Source organism: Nycticebus coucang, chromosome 23 (assembly GCF_027406575.1).
Source record: "Nycticebus coucang isolate mNycCou1 chromosome 23, mNycCou1.pri, whole genome shotgun sequence".
Lineage (NCBI taxonomy): Eukaryota > Metazoa > Chordata > Mammalia > Primates > Lorisidae > Nycticebus > Nycticebus coucang.
In genome coordinates, this window is record NC_069802.1 from 32,861,587 (window position 1) to 32,876,624 (window position 15,038).

At 44.3% G+C, this 15,038-nt stretch overlaps 1 protein-coding gene across 1 annotated transcript in view; it reads left to right on the forward strand.

Moving 5' to 3' along the window:
• PROM1 (prominin 1) overlaps nucleotides 1-15,038 on the forward strand; it is a 116,609-nt gene that overhangs the window by 64,027 nt on the left and 37,544 nt on the right. Inside the window, exons 6-11 of the mRNA XM_053578081.1 lie at nucleotides 2,890-3,010; nucleotides 5,430-5,493; nucleotides 6,668-6,757; nucleotides 8,472-8,689; nucleotides 10,688-10,762; nucleotides 12,775-12,838. Coding sequence (XP_053434056.1) covers nucleotides 2,890-3,010; nucleotides 5,430-5,493; nucleotides 6,668-6,757; nucleotides 8,472-8,689; nucleotides 10,688-10,762; nucleotides 12,775-12,838 — 632 coding nt within the window. The remainder of the gene's footprint in view (nucleotides 1-2,889; nucleotides 3,011-5,429; nucleotides 5,494-6,667; nucleotides 6,758-8,471; nucleotides 8,690-10,687; nucleotides 10,763-12,774; nucleotides 12,839-15,038) is intronic.

The following is a 15,038-nucleotide window of genomic DNA, read 5'->3' on the forward strand; positions in this document are numbered from 1 at the left end:
TTACTTATTAGTAGAAAGGACTTTCTAAATATGCAGCATTAAAATTCTGTGTTGTATTGAACTGTGGCATTGCCATTCATTTTACTGAATGATGACCTTGTGAGTAAAGGCATTTATTCAGCAGAAGAATAAAGACAGCTGTTGATGTAGACACTCCAGACACAGGGCCAATCTTCTTAATAGACCAGATGAAACCAAAACCCAGTCCTTAAACTCACCTTCATGGAGCACTCGCTGGGGTCGAGATGGCATGGACTACATTATGTAAAGGTGACAAAGAAGCAGTTGTCACCTCTATATAGGGAAATTAAGCATAGGTAGAAATAAAAGACAAAACTGAGGATAAAGTGTGAAATACCCCAGGAGGATTCGAGGGAAAGACTTCTGGGAGTTCAAGGCAAGGAGGTTCCTCGCCCGTCTGGGGATGATTGGTGGGGTCGGCGAAGGTCAATGGAAATGGCCTTGGATTTGGTGTTGCTCCTGAGTTTACTTGGACTCTTCCACAGCAGAGTGGGAGCTGCAGCATGATGGGTGAGTGGCATGCCCAGGAGAGAGAGCAGGACCCCAGAGTCCGGCAGAGGCACTGCTGCGACCCCGTGCACCTGTGTTTCCTGTTCGTAACACTTCACCATTATTATTTGGAGCCATTGCACCTTATTTGGCATGAGGAATCATTTAACATCTGCCACTGCAGATTTAGAACAGATTCTAGGGTGGTCATTCCAAATGGCATTTATTTTTATGATAGCATTTACTTTTTAAGATAACCATCAGAATTAACACAAATTTAAAAATCTCCGAGAACCTGTGGACATCTGGTACCCTTCTCCACAGCTGGAGAAACACCTACTTAGAATGGGTCTAATTTATCTAACGCAGGCGTCCTCAAACTTTTTAAACAGGGGCCCAGTTCACTGTCCCTCAGATCGTTGGAAGGCTGGACTATAGTTTAAAAAAAAAACTGAACAAATTCCTATGCACACTGCACATATCTTATTTTGAAGTAAAAAACAAAACGGGAACAAATACAATCACACTGCCTCATGTGGCCCGCGGGCCGCAGTTTGAGGACCCCTAATCTAATGGGATCTAATGATCTTTTCAGTTTGGGGATGCCGGCTGAAGCCCAGAGAAGGAAAGTGAGTTTCTCTAGCTCACACAGTGAGTTGGTGGCAGCAGAGGGAATAGAACCCAGAACTCAGGGCCCTCTTACAGCACTCATTCCACTGCAGTTTAGGAACCACAGAAATACTCTTGCTCACCCTGGTCTTGTATAGACTCTCTTGGGTCAGTTTGAGAAACCTAACGGACATAGGTACTACTGATAAGGGCAGATAAGTTTTGAGAGCTGCAATCCGCAGTGTTCCTTGCAATGTATCAGTACCCTCAATGGGTGAGTGACTGTCCCTGTTTACCCAGGACAGAGAAGTTTCCTGCAGAAAATTAGAAGATGCTTACTCACCAAAGCTGTGAATACATGCACACGTTCGCTAATGCCCCAACACATTGGCTTTGCTAAAAGAGGCAATGGAAATGTGGTGGCGCCTGCGGCTCCGTGAGGAGGGCACTGGCCCCATATACCAAGGGTGGCGGGTTCAATCCTGGCCCGGCCAAACTGCAACCAAAAAATAGCCGGGTGTTGTGGCGGGCGCTCGTAGTCCCAGCTACATGGGAGGCTGAGGCAAGAGAATCCCTTAAGCTTAGGCCCAAGAGCTGGAAGTTGCTGTGAGCTGTGATGCCATAGCACTTTACCGAGGGCGACAAAGTGAAACTCTGTCTCTAAAAAAAAAAAGAGAGAGAAAGAGAGAGAAAAAGGTAATGGATTGGTTTTGTGCACTTGATTTTTCCCCTAAAGTTTGCCAGTTTTTTAATTTTTTATTTTTTGCAAAACTTTGTTCTAAAAACATACCCATACCCATGCCTTCCTTTGGGTGGTTGCAAACTAACAATTTTATTACAGGCTTCTGGGAGACGTCATCCATGGTGTGCTGGATGTTTCCGTAGTTACTTCCTGCCATCTAGTGGCCATACCCACAGGACCTTGACAATCAGCACTTTTAAACAGTACTTTGAAGCATTGGAAGCCTTTGCCACAAAAACAAACCAAGTGGGCAAATCACTTTAAGTTAAAGGATTGTTAGCAATTACTGAGCATTAGGAGGCCTTAAAAATTATTAAATGTAGACGTGTTAGATGGCTTGAAAAAATGCTTTGCTTTTTTTTCCCTGTCTTTCCTGCAAGATGCCTTTGAGGCAGTATTTTTGAAACTTTTTATTGAAGTACCTTACATGGAGCTGTAAGTACGTACGCATGAATCTCCATGATGGAACACACCTGGCTGTTAGCCAGCGGCCCTCTCGTGCAGCCACTGCGTTTTAGCACCATCATTTTACTCGCACTTGTACTTGGTGTAAGTGAAGTTATACAGTGGGTGCTCTGCTGAATGTGGCTTCTCACATAGCATTTTATTGCTAGAGGAGCTCATATTTCTTTTGTGCTCAGACAATACAGAAACTACCAGAGAAGCCAAAAACAAGAGAAGGCCAGGTCACCCTTTGCATGTTGATATTTTTTCCTATCGTCTGATATGGGTGGGGGCAGCAGAGGTGTGTGGTGTGTGATGTGCACACACATTTGATCATGGGTGCTGCCCCTACAATTTCTTGTGAACATTGTTTCCCCCAGGGGGTCATTTTGAACAGAGCACTTTGTCTCACGTGGAGATTTGGCTTCTCCGAAAGGACTGAGCCCTGCTTTGTGGCTCTCACTGGTGGCAGGGCGACTGTAGGGCTGCGGACAGAGGCTGGCCCTTCTGTGGGCCCCTGACCCGGCCAGGTGACCAGGGACCACATGCTCAGCGCCCTTCCTTCCCTTTTCCTCTTCCCACAGCATCGGCATCATCTTCGCTTTCGCGGCCAACCACGAGGTGAGGACACGGATCAAAAGGACTCGGAAGCTGGCAGACAGTAATTTCAGAGACCTGCGAACCCTTATGAATGAAACCCCAGAGGTAAAAACCACCGTCTGTCTATCCTGGGGCACTTTGTAATTTTGGCTTTTGGAGCTCCTGTGTGTATTCAGAATCTCCTTTGAACTTTCTGGAAACCCAATGCCTCAGTTGTAGACTGGTGATATCTTTTACTGTGGTAGACAAGGAAATAAAGTCCCAGCAGGTGATCTTCCAAAGAGTACAAAAGCAGAATTTCAGAATTGGTGCTTTTAGGTTGTTAAGGTATGACATGAAATTATAGCCCAGGTTATGAGAGAGTTCCCCGTTCCACTATGCTGGCTCTTAGCCACAAACCTGAGAAGTGGGTACTTATCCATTTTAAGGCTCCTCATGATGTTTTAATTAATTTATTTATTATTATTTATTTATTTATTTATTTTTGCAATTTTTGGCCGGGGTTGGGTTTGAACCCACCACCTCCAGCATAAAGGTGCCCTACCCCTTTGAGCCACAGGCGCCACCTGATGTTTTTTATTTTTTTAAAGAAAAGAATGTGAGTGCTGTGATTATTTTATTCTTTTTGGCAGTATAGTTTATTCCTCTCCCTCTATTCTATTTTGAGACAGAATCTCACCCTGTCACCTTGGGTACAGTGCCAAGGCCTCATAGCTCAAACGCTTGGGCTCAAGCCATCCTCTTGCCTCAGCCTCCCAAGTAGCTGGGACTACAGGTGCCCGCCACTACTTCTGGCTAGTTTTTCTATTGTCAGTAGAGACGGGGTCTTGCTCTTGCTCATCCTGGTCTCCAACGTAAGTGATCCACCTGTCTCAGCTTCCTACAGTGCTAGGATTACAGGCATGAGCCACGGTGCCCAGCCACTCCCCTTTGTTTGCATAATGTGATTCTTGTAATGAGAACTTTCTGCTTTATAAACCCCTGTTTGCTGATATCCACACAGGTGTATCATATTCCCTGGGAAGGACACACACTCTCTCACTCTCTTGTGCACACACTAGACTTTAGGGAAGGAGAGGGGGGCTCCTGAAAGGCAGTAGAGGGAGGGGAGGGCCCCCTTTTCTGTATTCCAGAAGCATGTTGATGTGTTGCCTATTCTGAACATGGTTTTAAAAGTACTTGGGCAGGAACCAGCACAGACATGCGATGCTTGTGGGTACAACATGGAGGGGGGATACCCTCCTCCCAGGCTCACTGGCAAGAGTCCCCCAGGACCCGCAAGCACCCTCACATAGGCATTCTTCTGAATATATTATCTTCTAAAAATTTAATACGTGAAATAAATATTGCACTAGTTTAATTAGAAATAAATAGATAAATAAAATAAATAAATAAAATAATTAGAAATAAAAGAGAAACAAATGCAGGCATTTTGCAATATTGAGAATAGAGAAGTCAATTTTATCTACACCTTCATAGCCCACATACAGATGGAAATGTTTCCCTTTCCCAAGCTGTGAATGAGAATTTGTAATTTTTTTTTTAACCTATCATTCCAAAGATTCCCAAGACAAACGTTTTTCCCAAGAAGCTGGCAAAATTAGGCAGCAATCATGGCTAGTGAAGTTTGGGACTACTTTTATAACCCTGCAAGGATAGTAAGTTGTTATGACTTTGCAGGAAATGAATTTAGTCCAAGATAAGGAGCTCTAACAAGTCTATAAAAAGTTGGGCAGAGAACGTGAGTAGGCAGGCTCCAGAGGAAACATACTGGCCCTAAGCAGAGAAAGATGTTTCTCCTGACTCTAGTGATTAAGACATGAAAATGTGAACAGTGCTGCCACATTTTCACGGAGAATGTTGTCAATAGTTATTTCAAAATGATAGTGCCCAGTATTGCAGAGAAAGTGGGGAGATAGGAGGGAAACAGGAGGGTTAACAGCCACTGGGGGGGGTGTCAGTTGGTGATGCCACTAAATAAAATAGACCTTGTGCAGTAGATTGCAGATGGCCAAGAATTCTCATAGTTTCTGTGGTCAAGAAGCAGATCTGTTTTCTAACGCTTGGAATCCGGCTGTCCCTGTGACGAGCTTTTGCTCAGGAGGATGAATTAGACCCGACTTTCTGCTAGTTTTGAAGTCAGGCTTCCAGGGGCCTGGTAATGTCCACTCTTTTCTCTCAATGCTGGTTACCCCGGGGCCATCACGTGCAAAAGCCCAGTCTGGACACCTGGCAGTTGAGAGTCCACCGAGGGTGCAGGGACACACCTGCCCCCGCCAAGCCAGCCCCAGAAGACGCACAGAGGCAGTGCCTGGAATCGTAAGAAATGACAAACCACGTTGTCAGCCGTAAGTCTTGGAGTCCTATGAAGAAGTCTGGATGTCAGAAAAGAGAAACATCACTGAGACCATCCTTTGTAAAATGTGTGGACTCAGGAGAACTGCTATTTGCTAAATCTCTTCTTGTCTTTTTACTGTGTCTCTGGACCTCAGAAGCAGAGGTCTCATGTCATTTTCTTCCTCAGCAAATCCGATATATGGTGGCCCAGTACAACACCACCAAGGACAGGGCCATCGCTGATCTGGACGGTGAGTAAGTTTAAAGTTGCCTCAAGTTTTTGTTTGTTTCTTTTGATTGTTTTGGCTAAAAGGTGCCGTGGCCATCTCCTGGACTGTGAAACCTGGACTGAGAAACAAAAATAATTCCCTAGAGTTATGGATGACTTGCCTCAGGGGTTAGGACCTGGCATCTTTATTATTTTATTTTTATTTTTGAGATAGAGTCTCAGTATGTCGCCCTTCATAGAGTGCTGTAGAGTCACAGCTCACAGCAACCTCAAATTCTCGATTCTCTTGCCTCAGCTTCCCAAGTAGATGGGACTATAGGCGCCCACCACAATGCCCGGCTATTTTTTTTTGTTGCAGTTGTCATTGTGGTTTAAGCGGGCCCCGTCCAGGGTTGAACCTGCCACCCTCGGTGTATGTGGTGGGCACCCTACCCAGTGAGCTAGGGCGCTGAGCCAGGACCTGGCATTTTTTGAAAGTATCTGTTACCTTGGGGCAGAACGTTTTGTTTTTCACTTTACAGTTATCATAAAGCTTTTGTGTTCTTGCTATTAATCCCCTGTGTGAGCAAGAAACTGTGTCCCTGCCAGGTGCCCGGCTAAGGACACGTGTGACTCCTTAGAGAAACCAGTGGCTTCAGAAATGGATGGGTGGCTAGGGCTGGTCCCTGCCTGCCAGAGGGAGCTCACACACAGCTCAGCTTAGTGCTTCCAAACCAGGGTGACATTCGGCACATTTGGTGCCATCTGAAGACATTTTCAGTTGTCACAATGAGGTGAGGGTGGGCTGTGGGGAGTCAAGAGCTGCTGACGTGACAGGTCACAGCCAGGGACCTGCTGAAATGACTATCCCACAGGGCACACAGGACAGCCGCTGTGTCATGAACAAGTGCACAGCAACAGTGCTTTGAATAATGACAGCGGGGGCTCAGTCTAGCTGAGAGATGAGGGGCACAGGGTGAGAAGTGCTGTGTTTCCAGCACAAATGCCCAGTCTATGGGGATTACTTTTTCACTGGGGGACTGTGATGTGGGACTTTGAAGAGAAGTCTCAACTGGGTTGGTATTTCAGGGTGGAAGAGGCTGACAGGAGAGGTCTGCCGGGCCAGCGGGCTCTATAGAGTGAAGAGAAGGCGGGCTGAGGGGAGGTGGTGAAGGAACGGAGGCTGCCCTCACCCACCTGTGCTTCTTTGCATGTAGGTATTAGTTTTTTGCTTGGAGGTGGAATCCGTGAGCGACTAAGACCCGCGGTGATCCCCGTTCTTGATGAGATTAAGTCCATGGTCACAGGTAAGCAGCCTGGCAGAAATGGTGGGAGAATGTTCCATCCAGGAGCCCCTGGGCTTTGCAGATTTACTGTTTTCTTGTTTCCTTAAGAGCTGTCATCTCTGGCCATACACAAAGGCCAGATTCAGACACATTGTGTCATAATAGGTTAGTTTTGGTTTTTAAAAAAACTTGTGCTAAAGCTGTCATACTGATGGTCTAAAAGTCACTTGAGGTACAGAGGCAGGATTTGATAGGGACCCACCCACCTGGTTTTCTAAATAAAGTTTTTTTTGTTTTGTTTGTTTGTTTGTTTGTTTTTTAGAGACAGAGTCTCACTCTGTCACCCTCGGTAGAGTGCTATGGCATCACAGCTCACAGCAACCTCCAGGTCTTGGGCTTAGATGATTCTCTTGCCTCAGCCTCCTGAGTAGCTGGGACTACAGGCGCCTGCCACAACGCCTGGCTATTTTTTTTTTGTTGTTGCAGTTTGGCTGGGGCTGTGTTCGAACCCACCACCCTTGGTATATGGGGCTGTCGCTCTCCTCACCGAGCCACAGGCACCACCCAATAAAATTTTATTGGAACACAGCCATACATGTTTTGGTTAGGTGCAAAACCTAAAATACTTGCTATTTTACCTTTTTTTTTATTAAGTCATGTACACATAGATCATGAATACATTTGTGCATATGTGGGGTACAATGTGTTGATTTTGTTTATACAATCTGACATGCTTACATCATTTTGATGTAAGCTATTTTACCTTTTGTAGAAAACATTTGCCAACCTCCAGTAGAGAAGGTGAGTAGTAACCTATAGAAATTTAGGTCTTTTGAAATCTGTTCATTACTTTTTCCCTTTTCCCCCAGAAGAGCTACTTTTACAAGCAAGGTATATTCATGACTTAAGGCACCATGGTCAATGACACGAGTGAGCAGATACACTGATATTAACAAACTTCATATTCTACCGCAATGAGAAAAGGCCTTCCAGGCCCTTCCGAACGTTGAGAACAATGTCTGTGCCAGGCCCTTGATGGAGAGGACGGTTTCATCCATGTAAAACATTTGTCCTGTTGCTGACATAAATTTTACTTTCTCAAGCTAGCATTCCTGAGAAAGTAGGCCATAAAGGAGGGAACTGCGTGGAAGTGGGAAAGTACGCCTCTTCCTTCCGGCATTCCTGTGGTTCGACAGCTCAGCTGAATGTACAGAGACAGGAGGACGGGCAGAACAGGCCAGGGTTCTTATAATCAGTCTTTACAGCTGAAAAGGCCTTTCCTTGTCTTTGTCCGTACCCCTGCAGAGGGTCCAGCCATGGTCCTCAGGTGTTGACACCAGACATCAGCTCTCTCCCCCACCAACCATTTCCACATTTTGTGACGAGATGAGGAAAGTGGCTCAGAAATGTCCAGGGCTCTAGTTCCCTAGGATCTGCGCCTACACCTGCCTGAGTGTAAGACCCTGCTCTTAGCTGCTAGGCTAGGTTGAATTCCAACTCTTTGAATATTCATAGCAAAGATACGTCTGGGTGGCATCAATTTTTTTGTGGCTTTAGATTACTTGGGATTGGCTTGTTGGAACTCACCTCTTCGAGGCTGGGCAGTGACACCTTTGCCAGCTGCTACTGGCTGGTTCGTGCCATGCCTAGAGTCACTGATAGGCTCATCTCCGGTTCCTTTAGCTGCTCAGGTAGCTCAGAAGGGACTCAGTGCCTCTGCTCTGTGTCCCTCCAGCCATCCAAGAGACCAAAAGGGCCCTGGAGAACATGAACAGCAGCTTGCAGAGCCTGCGAGACAGGAGCGCACAGCTTAGCAGCAACCTGACGGACGTGAAAGAGAGTGTGGAGAGGGCGCTCAGCGACCCTGTGTGCTCCGTGCGACCATCAAGCGACACCTGCAATGGCATCAGGGCGTCTCTGAGCCGGCTGGAGACCAACCTCGATCTGGGGCAGGTGAGCAACCCTGAGCTGGCTGCGGCCCAGGAGACTGCTAGGGATGGCCGGTAGGGCTAAGCGGGGCTGGACCTGGCTGACCCACAGTGGGCTGGCCTGGAGACCCAGGGGACCTCTGCCAGGCTTCCCGGAGTGTTGTTTCCACGTAGGCACAGCCGTAGCAGGAGCAAAGAATGGAAAGGGAACCACTTCTGGGGAGTTCTCTGCCATTTTGTGAAACGTATCAGAATGAATTCAGCTTTAAAGAGAAAAAAAAAATATGTTCATTCCTGTAATCCCCACACTTTGGAAGACTGATCTGGGAAAAAAATACCACCCCCCTCCACTACCCACCCCCTTTCTACCCTCGTCTCCAGAAAAAATTTTAAAAAATTAGCCAGCAGTGGTGTCTCACACAGGTAGTCCCCCGCTACTAGTCAGGCTGAGGCAGGATGACTTGAGCCCAGGAGTTCAAGGTTTCAATAAGATCTGATGATGCTACTGCTCTCTATCCTGAGCAAAGGTGCAAGATCCCATTTCAGGTGGAAAAAAAAGGAAAAAAAGAAGCAGAAGACCTTCATGTAGACATTTAAAAATTAAAATATGTTTTATAATAATGTGCCTTGTCTATTGACTATGTGTGCCGAAATAGAAAATAATTTCCCATTTTCCCAAAGAAATGATTTAAAAAAGAATTGGGGGTAACTTGAATAATATATAAAAGTCTGGGGTGCAGACAAGATGATGATGCCCACCTGTGATAGCTAATTTATTATTTTCGTGAGCTATATCTATAGCTCACCTCTCATATAAAATAATCTTTTATTGTAGACATGCCTTCTCACATTTCCCAAGTCAATTTTTCCCCCCAAACATTTCCCATGTGACATCTGTGTCTGTGTATCTACTACCGTTGTTTTTGGAGTTGTCAAATAGTTTCTTAGAGCTTCGTTGTGTTTACATTATTTGAGGTAGATCCTTTGGGGGTGCAAGTTTTTGTTTTCGTATTCTTTCAAATCTGCAGAAAAGTCTCCAAGTGTCAACATTTTGCTTTATCACATCATTTTATCAGTTTATCTATTTATATCATTCATGCACATGCACAAAATAATATGCATTTTGTTCTTTTATCACAAGATAAATTGGGGATAAGTTGCCAACTTCAGGCTCCTTTACTCCTGAGTATTTTAGGGGTAAATATTTATAATCATTATACAGTTATTACAATTAGGACATTAACACTGACCCAACTCTACCAACTGATCAACTCATTTTTCATTCAAATACTGTTGATTTTTCTAAAAATGCCCTTTATAACTATCTCCTTTCTTTCCATTCCGGGGACCAGGTCAGGATGACATGTTGCCAACTGTTGTCACGTCCCTTTCATTCTCTTGAATCTGGAATGGCATCTCAGTCCTTTCCTTTTGTGACATTGGCAATTTTGAACAGGCCATTTATTTTGTAGAGTGGCCTTCCATGTAGGTTTGTCTCATGTTCTCTCGTGATTAGATTTAAATTACTCATATTTGCGAGAGAAATATCACAGAAGTGATGTTTTTCTTGGTACATCACGTTAGAGGCATGTCCCCATATTGGTGACAGTGAGAGCTCTTCAAATCCGTGTGTGATGCTGAAATGGGAAAATTTATTCCAGACTATTCATCAGTATAACCACTGACCATATTGCTTTTAAACGTGACTTTAAGAAGTTTGTTTACAACTTGATGTAACAGTCTTCACTACTTGAAATCGCGAGGTCAAACACATTGCATCTGTGTTAAATTCGATTGCAGCAGACTTCCAAACATCTAGAAATTGGTGCTTATATAGAGGCCATTCGGAGCTAAATGTGTTTTCCCCAAGCAATAATACTCTATCGTTCAAAGAAATGGAGGTTGAACTCAATAATACAGCTACTTCGGGCTTTGGATATAAGATAACTAACTCCCTTTTTCATAAAGAATAGTTTCAGGGGGAACCATCTTGCCTTACGCGTTGTTCTACATAAATTTTCAGCTTCCATCTGTGGACAGAGAACTTGACAATGTCAACAATGTTCTTGGAACCGATTTGGATGGCCTGGTCCAAAAGGTATGTTTAAGAAAAAAAAATGCACATGCTTATTTTCAATCATTTTAAAGGGTAAACTAGTAGGTCAGGAGATAGGAAAGAGCAAGACAAGCAGTGAAATTCTGGAGAGAGATTGGCTGAGAAGGCTGATAGCTATTAGCTTGCAGGTAATTTTGTTCATCTTTCCAACTCAAGGATTTTTATTAAGCACCTATGATATGCACCCTGCTAAGACCATAAGAGATCAAGAAAAATCTGACCTCTGGTTTCCTGGGGGTCAGAATTTAGTGGGTGCATTGCCCGCAGGACCCCACACGGCTTCTGATAGAAAATGCTGCCCGTTCTGTGTGTCAGCCGTGGGTTTTCTTGTTGTTCCTTCCCACTTTGATGCTCTTGTCCACGCCGCTTCTCCGCCTGACTTAGTTCTATCCGCCTTTGCCTAGCTGCTTCATTTTTTAAGATTCATATGTTATCTTCTTAACACATCTTTCCTGGACACCTTGACTAGGTCAAAACCCTTTATAATATATTCTCACAGCATGGCAAATATTCACTGTTAAATTCCTCTTAACTGTAATTATTTCTTTAATGTCTCTGTTCCCCCATTGGGATGTAAACTCCCAACAAGTCAGGGCCAACATTGGTCCAGAATAGCAGGACTGCCCTGGTACTTCCCAGGTGTCATGGCTGTGTGTTCAACCCCTGGGTGTTGAGCGCACAGTAAGTATTTCTTTATACGTTATAATTCAAGAGCGTGCCCTAGACCTTTAGGAAAGGGAGATGTTAGTTATACGTACTGTTCTTAACTCTGTTCCTTAGCATGGATTTGACAAAAATCTCAACTATCGATTAGACATGCATCTACAGATACGGGCAAAGTAAGTGTCCCCTTTCATCCGTCAACTGGAGATTCTTGGTCTTTGCCCTCTGGTAGCACCTTGTTTGTCAAATGAAGGAATGGAAGCCGAGTTCTGTAAGGCCTGTTCCAGCCCTGAGACGTCCCCAGGATGGATGACATCTGCAAGACAAATTTAAACTCAGATAAATGCAAAGGGGGCCAGGCCTGTGGAAGACCAGCACAGGCACCAGTGACCTGGGTGTCCTAGTCACCCGGAGGAAACAGGCTGTGGGTGTTCTCATGGCACCAGCTGCAGCTTGGTGATTGTCAAGCTGGCTGGCACCGCACATTTTCTGAAGTGTTCCCTCGCAGACAGTGAAGGCACCAAACTTCCCAGGGGAGAGGCTGAGCATTTGGGTTGAGTTCTTTGGAAATCATGACATTTACCTTTCCTGGATTTAGCCCCGAAGCCAGGTAGCTTGGCATGGTCAGTTTTGTTTTTGTTTTAGCCTCACGACAATTTGTATCCTCTATAAGCTATATTTTGGGAAGTTATTATTATTATTATTATTTCTGTGAGACTAGCTCTCTAATTTTATTTTATAATTGGAAAGTACGATTCTAAGTACAATTTTGTTTTGGGGAGTTCGCTCTCTCTCTGCACACAGCATGTTGTACAGATCAGGCCTTCTGAGCCTTGGTCCCTTTGGCGCTTCGTGCTGGGTGACTCTTAGCTGTCAGGGCTCCTGTGAGCACCGAGGGGCCTTTGTTAGTACCTGGCCTCCCCCTACACGGGGCCGGCAGAGTCCCACAACTGATAACTGAGATTTATCCAGACATTGCCAAGTGTCCTCTGAAGGACAAAAATGCCCCCAATTGAGAACCAGTGGTGTAGAGAAATGTATCCATAATAATTCCTGGGACCTGTGTGCAGAAACGTGCTGATTTTATAAATTATGGGGACATCATAAGAAAAACTTTTAACATGATTTTCAACTGATACAATTTAAATAAAATGCTCTGTAAGGAGTTTTTTTTTAGCTTCTTAGTGACCATATAATGATAATTTCAGCCATAAGATGGATGTTATACTTTTATTTAACTTCTCTACTATGTATTACATTGCAAAATGGGTAAGCGTCAACTAGTCTTCAGCTTACTATGTATATCGATTGATTTTTGAAATATTTTTTAGGGCTATAAATCCTTTAATGATATACCCAAGATGGTACAAGACCAAACCACGAACATTGTTGCAGGTGAGAGTCATGATTTGAGGTAATTTTTTTATCTCTCTTTGTTAAGCATTGGACGGTCAATGCCAAAAAAGGTAATATTAAGAATTGTATTATTCCTTTTCTCCTAAAAAATAGCCTCTCACTAAAGCTTTGGAAACTAAATGATTATCAGAGCTTTTCAATTGTGTCACCTTCAGTGATATAGATTAAAAGAAAAAAAAAATCCTGTCCTTTACCACTTAGGAACATCATCCAACCTGCCAACGTGGTGTGGCCGATGGCCACCGTGAGATGACAGGTCTCCAGAGTGTGCTCACAGGCAGCACAGTGCACACAGTTTGGAAGATCACGTTCCGATTACTTACACTGGGCAGAGACTGTTGATTATTATATTTTTGAAACAAAGTTTATTTGTTTCTCTGTTAGGAATGGTATGTTGAAGGATTTTTGTCTAAGAGGAAGATTTTTCATCTGTCCACTGATGCTGATGTAATAGTATTTTGGACTTCTAAGGTTAATTTTATAATTAACCTTATATATATGTAAGGTGCATATAATTTCAGAAACACAGATTCTGTGTTGAGGGGATTCTGCTGGTCTTAAATCATTGAATTGGGCTGTATTCAGGTGATGGGATTTGTGGCATAAGCAATTCTTTGGGTAGGGAAGAGACAAACCAGGGTTATTTGCTTAGAGAAAAAAACCTAGGAAGCTTTGTAAAACCATCTTCTATTTTGTAAAATCATTTCAATTCTTCTGTTATGTTAGAACAGTGTTTCTCAACATTTTTTATCTCATGGTGCACTTGAACCTATAGTTAAACTTCCAAAGCACACTTAATTATGTTGATCAAAAACAAAGTTAAAAAAGAACATACTTGCGTGGCACCTGTGGCTCAAAGGAGTTGGGTACCGGCCCCATATGCCGGAGGTGGCAGGTTCAAACCCAGCCCTGACCAAAAAAAAAAAAAAGAACAAACTTGCTGTGCTTTCAACTTCTTTTGAAAAATAATTTAACTAATAACCATTAAAAATTTTCTCAGCACACCAGTTGAAAATCACTGTGTTACTGGTATTTGATTTGTTTTCTCCCTAATGATTTTTTTTTTTTTTGACACAGAGTTTTACTTTGTCACCCTTGGTAGAGTGCTGTGGCGTCACAGCTCACAGTAACCTCCACCTCTTGGGCTTAAGCGATTCTCTTGCCTCAGCCTCCCAAGTAGCTGGGACTACAGGCGCCTGCAACAACGGGCGCAGTTTTTTTGTTGCAGTTTGGCCGGGGCTGGGTTCAATGGGGCCAGCGCCCTACTCACTGAGCCACAGGCGCCGCCCCCTAATGATAGTCTTTTAGCCTGTGAGAAGTTTGGGGAAAGTGCATCATCCTGCTGCACAGTGTTTTAGGTGTTTCCTGGCTGTAGCAGGGTGGTAAAGGAGCGTGAACCCTGCTGTAAACTGCGCACACGAGAGAACTGGGCTTGCTCCTTGTGAGAATCTATTGCCCCAACCCAAGGTGCCAGAGACTCTGTGTTCCTGAAGGTGGCTTCTTAGATGAAAGAGTTCTTATGATTGTTAACTTATTTTTCCAAATTCGTGTAACAGGGACTTTAGTGTTTAACACACCCAGGTTTCAGCCCCTTACTCGTGCTTTCTGAGGAAGAGACCTACGGGCAAGTAACTTCACTTCTTTGAGCCTCAGGATCACCATTATTTTTATTTTTTGAGACAGAGTCTCACTTTGTCATCCTCGGTAGAGTGCTGTGGCGTCATAGTTCACAGCAACCTCAAACACTTTGGCTCAAATGGTTCCCTTGCCTCGGCCTCCCATGTAGGTGGGACTACAGGTGCCCGCCACAATGCCTGGCTGTTTTTTTTTAGAGACAAGTTCTCACTCTGGCTCAGACTGGTCTCGAATCTGTGAGCTCAGGCTTCCAAAGTGCTGGGATTACAGGCGTGAGCCACCTCGCCTGGCAAGATTATTAGTAAAATAGGGAATCGGAATGTTCACCTAGGCAGAGTAAATGCCTTACCACTCAACAGACATGCCTGGACATTTTAATCACCGGGCCCTTTTCTCTAGTGAAGTAAGCAGAGGACTGTGCTGCCTCGGCCCCGTCTCCCTGGAGTGCGCGCTCACAGCTTGCTGTTGTGTTCAGTAATTGCTCTTGGACGGCCTTGGCCATATTTGTGCTTATTGTAGAAACGCCATATTTTAAGCACATACC